This window comes from Geotrypetes seraphini, chromosome 10, assembly GCF_902459505.1.
Source record: "Geotrypetes seraphini chromosome 10, aGeoSer1.1, whole genome shotgun sequence".
NCBI lineage: Eukaryota > Metazoa > Chordata > Amphibia > Gymnophiona > Dermophiidae > Geotrypetes > Geotrypetes seraphini.
This window is the reverse complement of record NC_047093.1, coordinates 47,563,717-47,585,346: the sequence shown is the minus strand read 5'-3', so window position 1 is coordinate 47,585,346 and position 21,630 is coordinate 47,563,717. Positions and strand designations below refer to the sequence as shown.

Here is a 21,630-nt window from a genome sequence, read left to right as displayed (position 1 = left end):
GTATTTTTAAGTCAATTGTATTTCACTAACTGATTGTACAGTTCTTCTACATGTGAACTGCCTAGAACTATGTGGTGTGGCGGTATACAAAAATAAAATAATTATTAGATTGGGCATCTCTCCTGCCAAGGAACACTGGGGTGGGTTCATACCTCCTGCATACCTCCTGCCGCGAATGTTCGGGGGGGGGGGGGGGGGCGGATCACGGCAGGTGTCGGCAGAACTTTCCTGCTCCTCACTAAGAAAATGTGATAGTGAAACAGCACCTCCCCCCCCCCCCCCCGGTAGGATTGTAGATGGTGGATTCCTTCTCCGCTTAGAGCAGTATATCGCAAACTGTGTGTCCCGGCAGATTCCAGGTGTGCTGCGAGACGTTGGCAAGGTGGAGAGGCATCGGCTTCAGCTGACTGCTTACAGGACGTGCCTGTAGGTGCTGACAACTCTCCTCCTCTCCCCACACCTCCCCTCCTCCAGGATCCCCCACTGGTGAAGTGACAGATTCAGGGTCGCGGCTGGAGGACCTCTGAGCATGCATCAACGTGATGACATCATGCAAGCACGTGATATCATTGTGTCGATGTCCGCGCACTTCCAGATGCCTTCTGGCTGCAGCACTGGATATCGTGTGCCGCAGCATCGAAACATTTGTGGGACAATGGCTTAGAGGGAACAGTGATAAAATAATAGGGCAGATAGTTTTACTTCATTTATATCCCATTTGAAAGCTTTCCTGATATCTTTTCAGATTCGTTTTACTTGTTTACTGGCTCTTAATTCAGGAGATGAGGTATCTGATTTCCTAATTTGCCTGATCACTTCATTAATACGAAGTGGGCAAAAATTGACGATGTGATGTTCTAAAAATTTGTGCAGATTAGCAAGTAAGAGTAGTTGGATACCTGCAACTACAGCACTGGGTTGCTAGAGTGGCCAGAAATCTTTCTTGGCAGTTTCCTAAATTGCTTTGATGTCATAATAACAGAGATCTTATCCCTACTCTAGGTATATTCAAGTTAAAGTTATTTCTAAAGTCTGAGCTAAACCTTTCTACTGTAATAGGAACCCATCACGGCTTGTTCTTTCCTCAGTAAAAAGGGAGAGCTGATCATTGTCCTCTCTATAATGCTCCAGATTCTGCAAACAGTGCCTACTTCGGTAGCTGCCTAAAAAAAAAAGCCGCTGATCACGTGCCAATCATACTACGGCGCCATTTGCAGAATTGTGCATAGTGTTGAAATAGGCACTGGTCATGTACACCAGAGTTTTGAAGGCCTACATTCCCGGCACCTATGTTCGATGAGAATTGCACCAGTGGTGACTAAGGTCAAAGTAGTAACATAGTAGATGACGGCAGCTAAAGACCCGAATGGTCTATCCACTCTGCCCAACCTGATTCAATCTAGAAATTTGTTGGGGTTTTTTTTTTTCTTCTTCTTCTTAGCTATATCTGGGCAAGAATCCAAAGTAGGCATGGTTTACGACAGAAATGTATATAGGGAAAAGGAAAAAAGGTACCAAGCCTCGAGGCAAAGCAGAACAAACCAAAAGAGGCATCGGAGAGATCAAATCCAACCTGCGCTCACGATTCCTTTGTTTAATAATGAGTCTTTTTAAGAAATGCCCAGAACAGGCAAAGTTCCAAAGAAAGTCCCGACTAGGATCCACGTTTCGGCAATTCTCTTTGGAACTTTGCCTATTTTTAGCATTTCTTAAAAGACTTGTTATTATTTCCAGAGCCTCTTGGACCGAGTTGTTCTGTTAGGAAAGAAAGTGATACTCCATTGTTGGATTACCTCGGATTCTCCCACACTTGCCTTTTGGCATAAGTTGATGCTGCAGTAAGCCTCCATGGAATGATTACAACTTCCATCTATGGACACTTTGCCTGGGAACCATTTTGGCTCACTTTGACACCCGGAGCCCAAAGCCACTTGTTGAATGTATGATTTCTTCTTGGTTTATGACACACTGGAATGGGGTATACTTCTTGTTAGCCGATATTTCTGTCTATCTGGGTACCATAGTGAAGTTTGGAAGAGTCTTGGGAACCATTTAATTGTGTTGTACACTATGCTACCTTGAGTTTTGTCTTGTTCCTGTATGCAAAATTAATCTATATATATAAAATCGGAAGTATGTATGTATGTATGTGTGTGTGTGTGTGTATGTGCCGCGATCACGCAAAAACGGCTTGACCGATTTGAACGAAACTTGGTATGCAGATCCCTCACAACCTGGGGTGATATGTTCTGGGGGTCTCGCGGCCCACCTGCACACGTGGGCGGAGCTACAAACAGAACATCAGATTTCACCCATTCATGTCAATGGAAAAAATGTAAAAAGCTGCCATTCTCACAGTAATTCCAACTACCTGGGGGTGATATGTTTTGGGGGTCTCGCGGCCCACCTACACACATGGGCGGAGCTACAAACAGAACATCTGATTTCACCCATTCATGTCAATGGAAAAAATGTAAAAAGCTGCCATTCTCACAGTATTTAAAAAACGGCTTGACCGATTCGAACGAAACTTGGTATGCAGATCCCTCACTACCTGGGGTGATATGTTCTGGGGGTCTTGCGGCCCACCTGCACACGTGGGCAGAGCTACAAACACAAAATCAGATTTCACCCATTCATGTCAATGGAAAAAATGTAAACAGCTGCCATTCTCACAGTAAATCAAAAACGGCCTGACCGATTTGAACGAAACTTGGTATGCAGATCCCTCACTACCTGGGGTGATATGTTCTGGGGGTCTCGCGGCCCACCTGCACACGTGGGCGGAGCTACAAACATAAAATCAGATTTCACCCATTCATGTCAATGGAAAAAATGTAAAAAGCTGCCATTCTCACAGTAATTCCAACTACCTGGGGTGATATGTTCTGGGGGTCTCGCGGCCCACCTGTACACGTGGGCGGAGCTACAAACAGAACATCAGATTTCACCCATTCATGTCAATGGAAAAAATGTAAAAAGCTGCCATTCTCACAGTAATTCAAAAACGGCTTGACCGATTTGAACGAAACTTGGTATGCAGATCCCTCACTACCTGGGGTGATATGTTCTGGGGGTCTCGCGGCCCACCTGCACACGTGGGCGGAGCTACAAACAGAAAATCTTATTTCACCCATTCATGTCAATGGAAAGGATGTAAAAAGCTGCCATTCTCACAGTAATTCCAACTATAAAACACTTTATATGACACTATAACCACTAGGGACATCTTTTCTAGTCTACCACGGACACCATACATATTGAGTTTGTATGTTCTAACTGTTTTTGTAACTGTTTCCTTCATGCACCCCAGTTCATAATGTTATTACATTACATGAGTACTCACATATGCTGAACTAGGCACACAGGTTCCATTCTGAACCGGGAAAAAACTGCATGGAGTTTCTTTTCAACCTGAGTTTCCACATATTGAGTTGTTTAAATCAATACTGAAACTTTTGGATGCCACTTATTCCAACAGATCTTCCTTTTCAGTTTAAGAGATTGCTAATTCCAGTGAGACTTGCATTCATTCACCACTATAAAGTATCTTTATTTGAATCCATTTACAGTGTTATTGCTATAATTAAATACCCGTGCAACGCCGGGGCATCAGCTAGTAAAATATATTTGGGGAAAAAAAGACTTCTTATTAAACTTTGGTTCAAACTGTAAATAAAGGAATCGTGACCGCAGGTTGGATTTGACCTCTCCAGTGACTCTTTTTGTTTGTTATGACAGAAATGACCTTAGGCGCTATAAGACGTTTCTGTAGATGCAATTGCTGTGTCATTTTTTGGGTGTCTACATTTTTTTTAAATTACATTTTAATTGATTTCAAATGATGTGGTCAGTTACTGCGCCGATTAACACCAATTGAAATAATTAAGTTAGGCGGCGGCAAGGTGCCTACCGCTGCCTAACTTATGGCGCCATCTAGAGAATTTGGGCCAATGTGTGTTACCAGTGTTATGATACACTGCAGGCATTTCTTCGCTAGCCGAAATAAACCCCAACTCCTTTTAACTTTTCCTAACCTTTTGTATACGTCATCATTTTTTCTTTTTTAAATCCTCGCATCCTTTGTGAAGTATGGAGTCTGGAACTGAATGTAGAACTCCAAGAAAGGCTTCACCAGTGTTGACAGAATGGGAGAACTTTTCTTAGTTACACAAATACCCTTGCATTACTAACTTAAAATTCTGAGTAATAAAAGCAAACAGGCGTGTCTCATTCTCTGTATTGGCTTGTATTCTTTATTTTTTTAGATGTTTATGACAAAATAGAGAGCTAAACAATAAAGTGAGAAAGAGAAGATTCACATTTTGTGCCCTTGTCACTTTCCAACTTTCAGAGGTACTTATTCTTCACTGTGCACGATCTTTGTCACTTCCCGGGTTTTGACCCTCAGTTTGTTGACCTGGGACTCTGCAATATCTGCTCGTTCTTCGGCTTCCTCCAACTCATGTTGGATCTTGCGATACTTGGAAAGGTTTGAGTTTGACAGCTCCTCCTGCACAAATCAAATGAATTTGTAGAGTTTTTTATTTAACATTTTATGCATCCAGCATGATTATATTTTTCTTATCCTTCAAGAGTTTTTCTAACTACTCATCTCTTCAGGATCTGGCGTAAAATCACCCCTCTAGTGCTCAGGTTTCAGGTTTATTTAAAATTTGATACTGTCGCTTATAATATTTCTAAGCAGTGTACATGATAAAAACAGGGACATAGTATTACAAATTAAAACATGGACAAGATCGGACACAGCCACAATACTTAAAGAAAAGAAACAAATAAAGGAAATACAATTGGGAAGGTACAGAATATGTCTGCTGCATCCTATAAATTGGAAAGGAAAAAAATTCTGGATAACTGAATGTTGAAGAGCTGGGATACTGGTTTAGTCCTTAAAGGCATCCCTGTACAAAAAGGACTTCAAGGAGCTCTTGAATCTATCAAGAGTTTAATTCTCCTCTAAGGGAAGAAGGCAAAATGTTCCATAACTGAGGGGCAAAGTTAGACGAGTTCCTGCTGAACTGGAATGTCCACAGGTAGGGCTGGTCTCAGGGCACTGGTCTTTGACCTAGAGGCCACCGCGGGAGCGGACTGCTGGGCACGATGGACCACTGGTCTGACCCATCAGCGGCAATTCTTATGTAGATCTTATTATGTCTGGTATTAATAATTGTTAAGGAAGGAATTGTGAGTAGGTGATGCTCAACGGGATTACTCCTGTGTAACCTCTCTGATCTCGTTGCTGTCTCGGAACTGTCACCTTTAATATGTGCCATCTTTGAACTGTAGTACTATTTGTGGAATTATTTTTTTACTTCCTCTGTTCCTTAGCCAGGAGCATCTTCTGCCTATCTTTATAGTGACCAGTTGCTTTTCATTTATGATTGCCACCTCACCCAGGTAAACTTGAAGAGTGTTATCCGTTTCTAGCTTTGCTCTTTTGAAAGCATGGAAGTATTTCTATGAAACCAACTTTTTTTTTTTTAATCTTCATTTAGGCACATAATATAGCAATTTATTTTCAATCAAGGTTAAGTTCCTAAGTTTTTAGCTGAAAACTCACTTACAATTTCAAGCTTCAATTCATGTCCTTGGATTTTAGAGCGCAGTAGTTGGGTCTCTAGTACAGAAAGTCAGTACTAAGCTTCTAACATCCCACCCACTTTTTAGGTCCCTGAATTCAAGGACACAGCTCAAGTAGATTTTCAAGTGGAGTTTAGAAGCTTAACTTTCACAGTTAGGCTCCTAAGCACTTTGAAAATTGGCTTATATAGGAGGTTGGTAGTCCATATATAAACTAAACTAAACCTTAAGTTTATATACCGCATCATCTCCACGGAAGTAGAGCTCGGCACGGTTTACAAGAACTTAAAAATGAGAAAGGGTAGGAAAAGGTTTACATATGTTTATAAATCGAGTGGAAAAGTAAGGGAAAAGAAATTACATGTTAGAGAAGAGCCAGGTTTTTAGTTGCTTGCGGAATAAATGGAGGGAGCTCAGGTTCCGCAGTGGGATAGTAAGGTCATTCCAGAGACCTGTGATTTTGAAAAGAAGTGATTTTCCCATTTACCTGCGTGGAGAATACCATGTAGGGAGGGGAAGGATAGTTTTAATTTATGGGCGGTCCTGGTGGAGTCAGGGCACGAGGAGTTGACCCTGATGAATAATGCTCCCATAAGATGTTATCATTATTTGGCTAAATATTCACAAACTGCAATCAGTATTAAATACCAGCCAGGGAGAGCTGAATATAGGTGCAGATAATGGTGATATTAAGCTGCTAGCATTATAGCTGAGTGGTTTAATTAAACTGGATATCTATATGAATAGTGGCTTAATATAATTAATTGTCCCTAGAGTTAAGCTGAATGCCCACACTCTACTTTTACTCTCCCCTGGCACTATCCAGAAAGTGTCAGGGTGGTTAGTATGAATTGTTAGTGGTACTGCTCAATAGTACTGCTGAAAATTCATGGATAAGACACTTATTCATATGCCAGCTATTGTTTTTGAATATCAGGCTGATGATTATAAAAATGATAGCAGCTTACACGATTATATAGAATAAATCAGTACGAACGGCAAGAATGGTGACAGAGAAAACAACCCAGCAACCACAGAAGCAACAGAGCCAAGAACAGGGAAACTGATAGCTTGAAAAATCAATTTGGTGATGCTGTTGCTTATTTAAGAAAGCAAGTTGTCCTCACTCTTCCTCCTGTCCTCTCTCCCTCCCACTCACGTTCTTTCCCTTCACATCCTTCCTTTATCTTTTTAAGTATTTGAAACAAATGGAATATTGGTCTATAGGAGTTAAGGCTTTATAAGTACTCACAGACTCCTCAGATTGTCTCTTGTATGCTTTCACTTTCAATTGCAGTTTGTCCACCAGATCCTGTAATCTCAGGATATTTTTCCTGTCCTCCTCAGACTAGAAAAAAATGTTAAGAGTAAATATAATGAAATAAAGCAATTATCAACTGTTTTACACTTGCCATTCCTACTGATGGAACAGAAGGTAGTTAGCCCTGTCATAGGCATTGGCCATCAACTATAGAAGAGACTGGAAGTGATTTATAAAAAAAAAAAATAGTAAAAATAACATCCTGTCCTCTGCATTGAGATTCATGCCATACCATAAAACATGGGAGTGACCCTGTTTATAGCAGGACATCCACTCAGTGACATAGTCCCGGGCGCAGTCTTCCTAAGGGCGTGACATCCCTCCTCCTCTCCACACTCCCCCCCCTCCTCTGAATGTTTCTCCTTTATATTATATAAAAAGTTGAAAAAGTGCCACGTTTTCAGTCCTTTTTCTGACATGGGAATTTGATATTCAAAGTTAGATGGCTAATAACACTTTAATTTTAAAGCTGACTGCCGGCATTTACACAGGTTGCCTGAATCATTACGTCAAGCTCCATCATTAGCTGTGCTCAAATAAAGGCTAAAACCCCACTTCTTCGATGCAGCCTTCAAATCTTATATAGCTTAATCTCCCCCCCCCCCCCCACTCCTGTTATCTAACTCATGCGAACTATTTAGTTCTTAAGTGGTATAGAAAAATTTTAAATAATTAAATAAACATCTGTTTTTCCTTAGATTGTAAGCTCTTTGAGCAGGGACCGTCTTTTATATGTATTAATGACTAGTGCACTGTTAACTGCAATTACTGTATTAGAAACTAAGGGCTCCTTTTACAAAGGTGAGTTAGGGCCTTGACGTGCGCTAGCCGCTACCGCCTCCTCTTGAGCAGGTAACTTTTTGGGTAGCGCGCGCTAATCCGGTGCATGCACTAAAAACACTAGCGCACCTTTGTAAAAGGAGTCCCAAGTCTCATTGCATAAAATAACACATCTTTGTTAGCTCACATCGAGAACTATGCCCCTAAACGCCCGTCACCCCTAAATATCAGAGAACGTGCTGAGAGAGAACTACTGAGTTTAGAGAATGTATAAAAGTAACAAATTTTGCCAATGTTTTACTTCTTTTAAAGTGGTCTGCAAACTTTTTAAATTAAATTTTATCTACATTCCGTAAAAATGATCAGACTGAATTGTGCTTTCAACGATTTTCTAGCATTTGATGCGCTGTGAACGTGATAACCACCTGTGGGCCAGGCTCTCAAATTTCGCAGTTCTTTCACAAGAAAAACGGTGTCCTCCTCTCTCTACCATTTTACATTTCATCTGCAGTTTCTGACTTTGCAACGCACAGAAAGCTTCTCGTTACCTGGTATGTGAGCTCCTTGACTCTCCTCTCATATTTGCGTACACCTTTAATGGCTTCTGCACTGCGCTTCTGTTCACTATCAACTTCATTTTCCAGTTCCCGTACCTGAAGTAAGAGAATAAGTTAGTTGAGAACACTGATGCCGCTGTTGCTGCTACTTTTACCTTTGGGGTTTCTGCCAAGGAAAAACTGTTCATAGAGATTTCCACCAGGGGAGGGGGTCTCACAATATAATAAGTGTAGGGGGTTTTTTTGGAAGTAAAACTACTCATATTATTTCATTTTTATGTCCTCCACTGCCACTAGGAATGACTGCACTGTATGTGGATAAAAGTATGTATATTACTGAGAAATTTGCATACTTTTATGTATTTGCTTATTGCCTTCATGTTCTAAGCTCGCATCAGATTGCAAAGATGGACATACAATAAGAAAAATATAGACTCAAAACTGACCGAAACTAAATACAAAGTTCAATAGCAAAATAGGTACAGTATACCAAAAGAAATATACAGAAAGGGCAGACGTAGATTGCCAGAATCTGGAGGACATGAGATAAAGTTCTTCACTTTCTTCTGGAAATACAAATATGAATCTATCTGATGGAGTTCAGTTGGTGAACTCTTCCACAAAGTACAACCAGCGATTGGGAATACTCAAAGCAGGTCTTCTGTTAATTGAACTGCTTGTAAAAGGGGAACAACCCCTTCAACAGATATGACTGTCGATATTCAGTTGAAACATTTTTAAGATGAGGGGGAAGCTGCCTTTAAGAGTTTTCTAAATATGAGCAGTGAAGGTTCTGAAGTATTGGGTATTGTAGCTACCGATCTGAGTGAGCCGGATGCTGAGTGAGCCGGGTGATAATCGAAGAGCTCTTTTCTTCAGATAAAAACACTTGTACCTATGGCTTTGATGATTTCCCTCCCTCAGTCCAGCTACTAACAGAAATAACAATATGAATCTAGGAATCTAACTTACTCTGGCTTCCAGTTTCTGGAGTTGCTTCTTGCCTCCCTTCAGGGCCAACTGCTCAGCCTCATCCAGCCGAAGCTGCAGGTCCTTCACAGTTTGATCCAGGTTCTTCTTCATCCTCTCCAGATGAGCGCTAGTATCCTGCTCCTTCTTCAGCTCCTCAGCCATCATAGCCGCCTATTCAAAAGATTCAAACAGAGGATAAAAGTACCCATCTCTGCTGCTCTCCTGTTTAAATAGACCATATCAATTATATTCTACTTACATCTGTGATAGCCTTCTTGGCCTTCTCTTCTGCATTGCGGGCTTCCTGAACAGCCTCCTCAACTTCAGTTTGGAGTTGGGAAATGTCAGTTTCAAGTTTCTTCTTGGTGTTGATCAGGCTGGTATTCTGTTAAACAGAAGAACACATGACCTTGAAGTTATGTATAAGCTGATGTAGCCTACAAATAGAATTATATTATATTTAGATTTTGTCGCCATGGTTTGTATTCCAGTTTTTATTTTGTGATGAAGAATGTACAGCATCAGAGGTCATATCAGGGGTTTCTGTTCCATGCCTTTGACTTATGCCTTTCCAGATTTTAGCAAAGATGACTTATCTCCCTATTACTGACGTCTTTACTGGAACAATACCATTTTTTTTTTCAGTTTCTGCTTTTGCTACTTACCTGCGAGTGAAGAAGTTGCACCCGTTCAGATGCATCAAGAAGTTCTTGCTCAGCCACTTTTCTGCTCCTTTCTGTTTGTTCCAGAGCTGCCCGGAGCTCTTCAATTTCAGCTTGCATTAAGTTGGCTCTGCGCTCAACCATAGCCAACTGTTCTTTAAGGTCCTCTTGAGTTCTCAATGCATCATCCAGATGAATTTGAGCGTCCTGTGAAAAAAGCAAAAGTAGTTTAAATGTGCTCTTCCTGCAGCATGCTATCAGGTTAGCGAATTTTTGTACAGAGCTAAGTCTAAACTCACTCACTTTGTACAGTCCTTGTACATTTCTCAGCTGCTTTTGTGACTCTGCAGCCTGGCGGTTGGCATGACTCAGCTGGATTTCCATTTCGTTCAGATCCCCTTCCATTTTTTTCTTTAGCCTCAAAGCATCGTTTCTGCTTCTGATCTCTGCATCCAGGGTGCTTTGCATAGATTCCACAACTCTCAGGTGGTTTCGTTTCAACTGATCAATTTCTTCATCTTTTTCTGCCAATCTCCTGTCAATGTCAGCCTTCACCTGGTTCAACTCAAGCTGGATACGAAGTATTTTGCCCTCTTCATGTTCAAGAGAAGCCTGCACAGAACCAAATTATGAAAATAATTCTAATAAATGATGCAAATATTAAGCACATAGAATGGATAAAATCTGGCTGGAATATATCAGTATAAAATAAATTAATATATTTTAATTGTTCTTGGTCTAGGAGCACAACTGTACACTGTCATTTGTGAGACTATCTTCTGCTACCTGTGCCTACCAGGGCTAGGGATGCTGTGAAGGATCCATTTAGAGGATTAGATTTACCTGACTTCTAGACCACTCTGTAGATTTTGGCTTAGGACTGTTAGGAAGATAGGGGTAAGTTGAGGGGGGAGGGGGAAGAGAGGCAATTTGAAAATAGAGGGAAAATCTTGGAAAGTTGTGAATGAAGGAGAAGTTGGGATTCAGACTTGATCTATCAAGACAATGCTAGGCCAAAACCAAGAAAACTCCTTTTGAAAAGTTAAAATGTGTTTAATTCTGCTAAAAGATGGTAGTTCTGCAGAATCTGAGTGTCTCATTCACAGAACACACAGAGCATAAGCTTCCCCACATTTTCCTGTTAAAGTACTTGATATCTTTTCAACAGGTAATGTTTGTAGGTGATAAACTACGTCACATTCCTGGATATCAACTCTTTTTGGCCTCTTAGATTCCCAAATAAGGTTCTATCAAGCAGCTCTCTCTTTTCAAACTGCTAAATTGAATGGTTGGTTCGGTAAAATTATGTTAGGATCTTCTTCTCATCTTGATTTTAGAAAATTATTGAAGACCCAACTATTTGAAAAATTTGTATCCTAACTGGTTTTCTCTTTTAAAAATTCCATGCTTCTTTTATGTAATGTATTACCTTTTAAATTGCATTTTTACTGTACAATCGGTTCTTATCTTAATGCATTCTACTTCATTTTTTCAATCAAGTTCCTTATATTCAACTTGATGTATTTTATCTGTTCTATGTATTACTTCTTTCCCTGTCATTTTCCCTGTATTTTCTGCATTATATTGTAAATGCTTTCTGTCTTTATCTGTTTTTAAGTCCATTATTCTAATTTGTATTTTATCTGTATCCCATGTATTAGCTCACCTTGTTGTGAACCGCCTAGAACTTTTTCGGTATGGCGGTATATAAGAATAAAATTATTATTATTATTTGCTGTAAACCATTCAGAACCATTCTTTTAAATTGTAGTTTTCTTTTAAATCATATTCTCCAGTGTAGGATCAGTTCCTATTTATTGTGCATTGCATAGAATTGTATTTTCCTTTTAAATTGTATTCTTCGCTGTATGACTAGTTATTATTTGTTGTAAACCCCCTAGAAAATAAAATTATTATTATTATCTAGTCCTAGAGATGAAAAAAATCTGTGCTCCTATGCTAATCCCCTGAGCCATCCAGTTCTAGAGATGAATAGCTTTTCTGTTCTCCTGTGCTAGCTTGCTGAACTATCCAGCCCTGTATGGTCTCTAGGCCCTGAATCATCATCTGATTGAAGAGATGAGGAGTACACAGGGATGTGACCTTTTGTTGATCTAAAATTCTTGCATTTCTGTTTAAAAAAGTAAGGGGTGCATGTTAGTTCTTATCTGACTTTATCCATGCACCCATTTCCTGAGCCATCCAGGCTTAGAGCTGACTGGCTCTGTAATCCCTTGGCCAAACTGACTGAGCTTTATCTTTAGTTTTGTAACATTTCTGGATATTTTAAGATACAGTATGTTAAAGGGAAAACTTCCATTGTTCCACTAAAGCACTGAACAGTTGCATACCTCTGCTTCTTCTAGAGCTGACTGAAGTTCACTCTTCTCTTGTTCAATCTGCTTCTTTGCTTTCTCCAGCTCATGCAGAGTCTTGGCTCCCTCGGAGATCTGTTCAGTCAGGTCGGAAATCTCCTCTATTGGTACACAGAAAAATGTTTAGTTGAATACATGGCTAAACTACAGCATCAAGTGGTATTTAAGATTTTCAAGAGTTCTTAATAAAATAAAGCCGGCTTACGTTGCAAATTCTTGTTCTCTCGTTTAAGAGTTTCAAGATGATCCAAAGACTCCTCATAAGCGTTCTTCATCTTAAACAGTTCTGTGCCAAGAGACCGTGATTCTTTCAGGGAAGCTTCTAGTTCAGCCTGGCACTCTTCATATTTCTGCTTCCACTCGGCCAAAACCTGAAATGTAAGCGAGATTTAATAAATTTGCCCTTATAGCTTGCCTATGGGGCTCATAATAAAAAAATAAAGACGTTCAAAAATCATCATAAGTTGGTACTTGGTTGTCCTGATGATTTTCGAAGCCGACTTAATTGACATCTAATGAGACATTTTGCCTGCTATGCATCCAGAGGTCTAGCGTGCCTTTTGGGAGCCGTGTTATCGGTGGGTTAGACTTGGACTTCTTGCTGCAATAATCTAACCTTTCCAAGGATATCCTAGATGGAATTTAGATGTTTTGGGCTAGACCTATTTTAGAAGCATCTAAGTGCCACAAAGGTACCCAAACTTACTAGATGGCCACTGGAGGGATTAAGTAATGACAATCCCCCCACTACTCTATAGAATAGCAGCAGGTATGGGAGAGCCTTGTAAAACATCACACAGGTGTCTTAAGTAGCCTGGTGAGTGGGCTAGTGAACCATAGAGAGGAGAAGCCAGACCCATAAACCACTCTAACTAACTACTGCATTTATGGTGAAAAGTGTGAGGCCACCAAACCCCTACTCTATTGCCATATAGGTTCTACCTGCTGCCATAAGATCTATTTGGGTCGTAGACAGGTGGGTATAGTAGGTTTTGTGGGAGTTTTGTGGGGCTCACCATAAATTAAAAGGGGAGTATGGTGAGATTTATATCTGGCCTTCCAAGGTGTCCCACTGCTCTGTTGGGATGTCTGTGTGGCCTGTCCATTACAATGCTGGCCTCTCCCATGTCCAAATGGTCTGGGTTTGGATGTTTCTGTGGTCAAAAATGGGGTATAATGTTAAGCGTCCTAAGGTTGGACATCCTTTGGACGTCTTGTCAGCCAAGAAGTCCAAGTAAGCGATTTCAAAAACAAACCAACCAAAAAAAACCTTTTGGGACATCTAGCGGTTTGCATTTTGAAAATGGATGTTTCAGATCCTCCAAATTTGGACATCTTGCAGGAAACACCAAAATAAGACTTGGATGTCATTTTCGAAAATGGTCCTCTATGTGTCTATGGTGAAAATACCTTATCAAAGTTCTTTTGCTTTTTATCTAGTGCTGCGCAGGCTGCGTTAGATCGTTCCACATCAATCATAAGATCTTCTACTTCATTCTGAAGTCTCACTTTCGTCTTCTCAAGTGAAGCACATTTGGAATTCACAGCTTCAATATGTTCTTCAGCCTCCTGAAGACGTTGAGCAAGCTTTTTTCTTGAAGATTAGTCAGATAAGACATTTTTAATATACAAAGCAAAAATACAGTACAATTCAGATAAGTTGGATATGGCTATAAAGCTCATGAGAACTTACTTTGCTTCCTCAAGTTCCTCTGTGCGCTGGATAGCATCTGTCTCATATTTGGTTCTCCACTGGGCAACCTCACTGTTGGCCTTGGAGAGTGCACGCTGCAGCTCAGCCTTGGCCTCCTGCTCCTCTTCATATTGCTCCCGTAGCAAGTCGCAGTCATGGCGTGCAGACTGCAGTGCATGGGCCAGTGCATTCTTAGCCTGTAAAACAATGCAATTCAAACATGATCTACCCAATATGCTAGAAAAATGATTTCTATTAGCACAAATTAACTACAGTCAATGTGAATCATACTCATCAAACCTCAAAAAAGAAGATACTTTCATATTAAAAAACAGTAGCTTCTATATTCCTTCTGAAAGACAAGTGCAAGGTGCAAGCCACCTGGAGGATGTACATTGAGATTCTAGATGCCTCTGTATCATTAGAGACTTCAAACTCCGAGCTGATTCAGACCGCAACTTAGCCTTAATGTCTGACAAGGATTGACTTATGCACTTGTTTTTGACAATGCAAAAAGTTCATATTTATCTGGATGTCTCAAAGGAAACCTAAAAGAAGAAATGAGTTTTTTAGTGCGACCCGGGGCTTTACCCGTGGAGGTTTTATTCTTTTTGAAATTCCCCGGTAAATGCGTAATTAATCATTGATCCAGTGCAATTTTCTGCATTCGTTCTGGCTGGGGGTGGGGTGTCTTGGAGGGTGGTGAGAGGAGCTCCTTATCCCAGATTGCATTACCTCTCCCCCCATTTTACAAAACCGGGAAGGCGGTTTTTAGCACCAGCTGGCGTGCTGAATGCTCTGCGCTGCTCCCAAAGCTCATAGGAACTCTTTGAGCGTCAGGAGCAGCGCAGAGCATTCAGTGTGCCAGCCGGTGCTAAAAACCACTTTTCTGGTTTTGTAAAAGGGGGTAAGTTAATTTTCTCAGTTGTACAGCTGGTCTCTTTGTTGCAGCTGCTCTTTTTCCCTCTTTTTATTATGGTACTATAATTTCTTTTGAATTTGAACTTGGTCCTCTAAAAAAAATTATTGAGGACTGTAGTGGTAGTTGCACTTCCCCCTCAATATTCCCGGGGGTTAGGGGCAGAGCCGGCCCACGAATATCGAAAAAACATGACTAACTTTTAGGACCAACTCTGACCCACCCCAGCCTCCCTCCTGCCTCCCAGACCTCTCCACACCTTACCTGGTGGTTTAGCGGTGAAGCAGGGCAGGAGCGATCGTCCTACGCTCATGCCCCATGCAGAACTGTCAATAAAAATGGCTGCCGTGAGTTCCTGCTGTAGTCTTATGAGACCATGGAAACTCACAGCAGTCATTTTTGTGGACAGCTCTGCACGGGGCAGGAGCATAGGATGATTATTCTTGCCCTGCTTCACCACTAGACCACCAAGTAAGGTGTGGAGAGGTCCGGAAGGCAGGATGGAGGTGGAGGTGGTTCCAGGTTTAAAAAAACTCACAAATAACTGAAGTCGCAAGTCAACCCGCGAATCGGGAGGGAGAAGTGTATATGTGTTTCCTTTTTTCTTGTTTAATTTTTCTTTAGTTTATTTCTGTACAAACATCTAAACCCAGTTTGTATTTTTTCATACTGCATAAAAATAAAAATATAGTTGCCTCAAGTTAACACACATTATTTAAGACAAATCCTATTTTTCTCAATGAGGCCTGATTACTAAGGGGCCTATGTACAAAAGCTTAGCGCATTCTAACAGAATTTGCACATGCTAAATGCTAAGAAGCCCATTTTATACTTATGAGCTTTTTAACATTTAGGACTAAATTCTATATAAGACACCTGAAAATAGGTGCTGAAAAAACCCGCTGAACACTATTCTATAAATGGTGCTTAAAGTTAGTTGTGGTTTATAGAATAGTGCGTTAGGATAATAGCATGTATTGAAAAATCTTGCACTGTAACTATGACAAATTTAACCTGTAAACTTTATATTATGTATATTAACCTGTAACCCATTCTCAGCTCTTTGGGGAGGAAGGGATAGAACACAAATTTAAAACATAAATAAATATGCTTTGGACCTCAGCCTAAATTTAGGTGTGGCTGTTTGCACCAACTGAAACGTGATGCAAATCCTCTTGCACAAATTAGGTGCAGATTAGAGAATGACATGGGGACAAATTTGTCCCCGTCCCCACAAGAACTCAATTTCCCTGTCCCGTCCCCGCGAGTTTTGTCGCTGTCCCTGTCTCTGCTCCATCCCTGTAAGGTATGCCTTATCCACACAAGCCTCGAACACTTATGATTTTAAAGTGTTTGAGGCTTGTGCAGATGAGGACGGAGCTTAGGCATTAGTGGAATGAGGCATTATGACATCACAATCTGAGCTCTAGAATGTTGCTGCTTATGATTTTAAAGTGTTTGAAGCTTGTGAATTTGAGGACGGAGCTTGCAGGAATAGGGCAGGGAAAGGAAAAGAACTCACGGGGACGGGATAGAAAAAATGAGTTCCTGCGGGGACAAGGAAAAATTGTCCCCGTGTCATTCTGCAGATCCCCCCTTATTCTATAAGTACATGCGTAAATCCAAGGAACATCCTTGAGGGTTGGACAGGTTTGGGGAGGTTCTATGTGTACTATTGCATTGGTTCATGTTCAAAAAGGGGACTTAGCATGTAAAGGTTAGTTTCTTTATTTGTATTAGTGCCAGAGATGAAAGTCCTGGGTCTCTCTATCACCTTGAAAGTAGCGCATAACCCTCTTTCTTTGCCTGCTGAAAGTTTATAGATAGATATATAGATTACTAGAAAAATACACACCTTGACTTCTTCTTCAAGATGCCTCTTCAGTTCTTCGATCTGTTGGGTAAATGCTTGCTTGCTTCTTGTTAACTGAGAAATCAAAGCATCTTTCTCTTCAATCTGGCGGGAAAATTCACCTTTGGAGGGCAAATAATAAGGCACATAAAACCATATCAAAGAGGCGTTTTGTTTTTGGATTTAATACATGCCTTTTCAACTCTGAGCTGAAATCAAATTACAATCGGGTATAGTAGTTAGTTCTCTGCCTAGAAGGGTTTACATTCTGTTTGTACCTGAGACAATGGAAGATTAAGTGATATGCCTAAGGTCGCCTCCTGTTTAGCCTACTGCAACCTACATCCCATGGGTCTCCCATAGAACCACTTTCCCCCACTGCAATTTGTTCAACATCCATGAAATCCTTTTCCTCATTTAAAGCTACTGAGGACAGTGAAAAGCGTGGGCTGAGCCCAAACCGAAGAACTGCATACAAAACATTGTACCAAGTCACATAAGGAAACATTTCTCAACTTGTTATTCAAAGTGCTTCTTTGTTCGTTATTACTACACTTAAGGGCCTAGTTATCAACATGGACTACTGCTAAAACATGATGGTTTACCATTAGCTTGTGCTATTTTAGCGTAGGTCTCATTGTATGCAAAGAGATCTAGTCAATAATAATTGGGGCTAACACTAAGAACACATCATAACAGTTGTCCACATTAATACACACCTTAGTTAGTATCCCAACAAGTAAATAGAAACATAGAAAATGACGACAGAAAAGGGCCACAGCCCAACAAGTCTGCCCACTCTAATGACCCACCCCCCTAATTTCTTCCTTGAAGTGATCCCACATTTTTTTCTTAAAATCTAGCACGCTGCTGGCCTCAACTACCTGCAGTGGAAGATCATTCCAATGATCAACGACTCTTTCGGTGAAGAAATACTCCCTGGTGTTGCTATGAAATCTCCCACCCCTGATTTTCAACGGATGCCCTCTTGTTGCCGTAGGTCCTTTAAGAAAAAAGATATTTTCTTCTACCTCAATACGGCCCGTGACATATTTGAACATCTCAATCATGTCTCCCCTCTCTTTGCGTTCCTCGAGTGAGTATAGCTGCAATTTACCCAGCCGTTCCTCATACGGGAGATCCTTGAGTCCTGAGACCATCCTAGTGGCCATTCGCTGAACCGACTCAATTCTCAGTACATCTTTTTGATAATGTGGCCTCCAGAATTGTACACAATATTCCAGATGAGGTCTCACCATGATCTGTACAACGGCATTATAACTTTGGGCTTCCGGCTGACGAAACTTCTTCGGATACAACCCATCATTTGTCTAGCCTTGGATGAGGCTTTCTCCACTTGATTGGCAGTCTTCATGTTTTCACTAATGATCACTCCCAAGTCTCGTTCTGCTGCAGTTCTTGCTAAGATCTCACCCTTTAGGGTGTAAGTTCTGCAAGGATTTCTGCTGCCAAGGTGCATGACCTTACACTTTTTGGCATTAAAACTTAGTTGCCAAGTTATGGACCATTGTTCCAGTAAGAGTAGGTCCTGCGTCATACAGTCGGGCACTGTGCTTTTGCCTACTATGTTGCATAGTTTGGTGTCATCAGCAAATAATGTAATTTTACCTCAAAGCACCTGAGCCAGGTCCTTTACGAAGATATTAAATAGGATCGGACCCAAGACCGTGCTCTGCGGTACTCCACTAATCACTTCCGACGTATTGGAGAGAGTACCGTTCACCACCACCCTCTGAAGTCTACCTCTGAGGCAGTCTTTAACTCATGCAGTTAATGTTCCTCCTAATCCCATCGAACTCATCTTGCTTAATAACCTGCGGTGTGGGACACTATCAAAAGCCTTACTGAAGCCAAGTACACGACGTCCAGGGACTCCCCCATATCCAGCTTTTTCATTACCCAGTCAAAGAAGTTGATTAGATTGGATTGGCAGGTCCTTCCCTTTGTAAATCCATGTTGATGGGGATCTCGTAGATTCTCATCATCCAGGATCATGTCTAATTTGTGTTTGATTAGTGTTTCCATAAGTTTACTCACTATCGATGTGAGACTCACCAGTCTGTAATTCGCGGCCTCCGTCCTGCTTCCCTTTTTGTGGAGTGGAATGACGTTAGCTGTTTTCCAGTCCAATGGGACTCTTCCTGTACTTAGGGAAAGATTGAAGAGCGCGGATAACAGTTCCGCCAGGACATCTCTCAACTCCCTAAGCACCCTGGGATGTAGTTTGTCTGGTCCCATGGCTTTGTTCACTTTGAGCCTTGATAGTTCATAGTAGACGCTGCTGGACGTAATCTCAAAATGTGCAATCTATTTTTATTATCAGTGATAATGAAGATAGATTGCACATTTACTTGTCCACGGGATCTTTCTATTCCTGTCCTGTCCTCACGAGCTCTGCCCCTGCCCCTGCCCCATTCCTACAAGCTCTGTCTTCATCTGCACAAGTCTCGAACACTAAAATCATAAGTGTTCAAGGCTTGTGTAGTTAAGGCAGAGTTTGCAGGAATGGGACAGGGATGGAACTTGTGGGGATAACAGGAGTATTGAGATCCTACGGGGACAAATTTGTCTCCATGTCATTGTCCTACTGCATGTAGAATCTATATAGGATATTTACCAGTTTCCGTCTGTAAGCGAGCTTTCTGAACTGTTAAATCTGCAATATGTCGCTGGTTCTCCTCCTCCTTTGATTTGAGTTCACTGAGTTGATCTTCTAAAGTTCGGCATACTTTCTCGAGATTAGCCTGTAATTAAAATTGATAAATTCAAAATGATAAGACATTAAAACAGAATATTAAAGGATTATATTGGGCTCCTTTTACTAAGTTGCGCTAGCATTTTTAGCGCACGCTAAAGATTAGCACGCGCTAACCCTGAGCTACATGGAAAATACTAACGCCAGCTCTATGGAGGCGTTAGCGTCTAGCGCGCATGCTCAAACCACTTGTGCAGCTTAGTAAAAGGAGCCCATAGTGTCATTTATTGAAGAAGAAAGCTCTCCAGGTGTAAATACTCAAAATTACTATTGTAATATTAACGCTGTAAAATTATACATCTATCTATACTTGGCACCTCTAGAAATCAAACATATATAGGCTAAAACTCTACTTTTCAAAAAATGTATCCAGATATCTTAACCCAACCCTTCCCCCTCCTCCTAGATAAATTCTCCCCCAAAACCTCCACTTAAATAATCTCTTCCTCCCCAAAACACCAACCAAGTATTCAGATCCCTGAAATGTAACGTAATCTTATTTGTACTCAACTGTAATCTATTTGTTATATCACACAGTAACGTACAATCAATTTAATATCCAATTTGCAAGTTCTTCCGGAATTAATCCAGCTACCTCTCCTCCCTTGTAACCAAAAAAAAAAAAACCTGTTGTAACTTCACTGGAAATGTCCAGTTAGCTCTTTTGTAATCCGCCTTGAACTGCAAGGTATAGGCGGAATAGAAGTCCCTAATGTAATGTAATTTTAAAGGGCACTTCATGTAAGCCCAATTCTATCACTGGCATAGCGTGGGTGGGAGGAATCCAGGGTGGTGGTGCCCCTCGCGCCCTCCTCTCTGTCTCCCTGCTCCTTCCATGCCATCCCCTTCTCCTTCCATACCACCCCACACCCTCCTCTCTACCCTCAAGCCATGCTAGTGCCATCCCTTCCAACCCCCGTACCTCTAAATCTTCTCTAGCATGAGAAGCTTCTCCACCTGCTGCTTGCGCTGGCTTCCCTCTGATGTCACTTCCTGACCCCACAACCTGGAAGTGGTTTCAAAGGGAGCCAGGCTAGAGTAGTTACTCATGCTGGTGAAGATTTTAACGCGGTACAGGAGATGGGGAAGAGAGGGCGTGAGCATGGCATGGAGGGGCAGAGAGGTGCCGGTGCCCCTACCGAGATGGCATCCAGCGTGCTCTGACCCCCACCGCCCCTTACTGGATTCTATAAACAGTGCTTGAAAAATAGGCACAGAAGAACACAGCGCATAGTGGTTTTCAATCTTCAGTTAGTGATGCCTAATTTGGATTTGGGCGCCGGTAGGCGTCAAAATCATAGGTGCCCTCTATGCCAGGGTTTTCTTGGCCTAAATACTGGTGCATAAGTGGAATGCTTTCCTAACGTTGATTACTTTTATAGGAAGGAGGCACATTGAGATTTTTCAGGAATGCCCTTAGTATAGGAGTTTTTCTAAGTTGAATTGTTAGTAATAATTCCAGAACTTAGATGATAGTTTTTCCAACAAACCTTAGCTTTAGAGACGGATTCCATGTTACTGGCAAGGTCATCGATTTCCATCTTCAGTTCACTCTTTTCCTTCTCCAGTTTTTGTTTTACTCGTTGTAAGTTATCAACCTGTTCTCCAAGTTCTGCTACACTGTCTGCATGCTTTTTACGCAAGGCAGCTGATGTAGCTTCATGCTGCAGTGTGGACTCCTCCAGATCTCGGCGTAACTTCTGGAATTCAGCCTCCCGCTTCTTGTTCATCTCAATCTGAGCAGAGGTTGCCCCGCCTGCCTCCTCCAGTCTCTCACTGATCTCCTCCAGTTCCCTGGACAGATCAGTTCTCTGCTTCTCTGCTTTAGCTCGAGATGTGCGTTCAGCCTCAATTTCTTCTTCCAGTTCCTCAATACGAGCCTAGACCAAAGCAAAGACGTGAAATGTTCTTTCATTTCTCAAGGTGAAATTCTTGTAATGGCGGTAAATGATTGAGAGTATGTTTTACCTGCAACTCCTTGATCTTTTTCTGCAACTGAGTTCCAAGTGCTTGTTCATCTTCAATTTTGCTTAGGAACTGGCTAACTTCAAAGTCTTTCCTTTTGAAGAAAATAAAATATTAAAACCAACCCAGCATGTAAATTAAGTGCAATAAAAACAGA

At 41.3% G+C, this 21,630-nt stretch overlaps 1 protein-coding gene across 1 annotated transcript in view; it reads right to left on the bottom strand.

Annotated features, from left to right (window-relative positions):
• Window positions 1–4,230: 4,230 nt before the first annotated feature.
• The window catches only part of LOC117367865 (myosin-1B), a 55,317-nt gene continuing 37,917 nt past the window's right edge, over window positions 4,231–21,630 (bottom strand). Inside the window, exons 25-39 of the mRNA XM_033960905.1 lie at window positions 21,477–21,567; window positions 20,999–21,388; window positions 19,371–19,497; window positions 16,736–16,854; window positions 13,962–14,158; window positions 13,679–13,862; window positions 12,474–12,639; window positions 12,245–12,369; window positions 10,197–10,505; window positions 9,897–10,100; window positions 9,491–9,616; window positions 9,232–9,402; window positions 8,251–8,355; window positions 6,854–6,949; window positions 4,231–4,513 (exon numbers count right to left, since the gene is read on the bottom strand). Coding sequence (XP_033816796.1) covers window positions 4,361–4,513; window positions 6,854–6,949; window positions 8,251–8,355; window positions 9,232–9,402; window positions 9,491–9,616; window positions 9,897–10,100; window positions 10,197–10,505; window positions 12,245–12,369; window positions 12,474–12,639; window positions 13,679–13,862; window positions 13,962–14,158; window positions 16,736–16,854; window positions 19,371–19,497; window positions 20,999–21,388; window positions 21,477–21,567 — 2,563 coding nt within the window. The 3' untranslated portion in view covers window positions 4,231–4,360. The remainder of the gene's footprint in view (window positions 4,514–6,853; window positions 6,950–8,250; window positions 8,356–9,231; window positions 9,403–9,490; window positions 9,617–9,896; window positions 10,101–10,196; window positions 10,506–12,244; window positions 12,370–12,473; window positions 12,640–13,678; window positions 13,863–13,961; window positions 14,159–16,735; window positions 16,855–19,370; window positions 19,498–20,998; window positions 21,389–21,476; window positions 21,568–21,630) is intronic.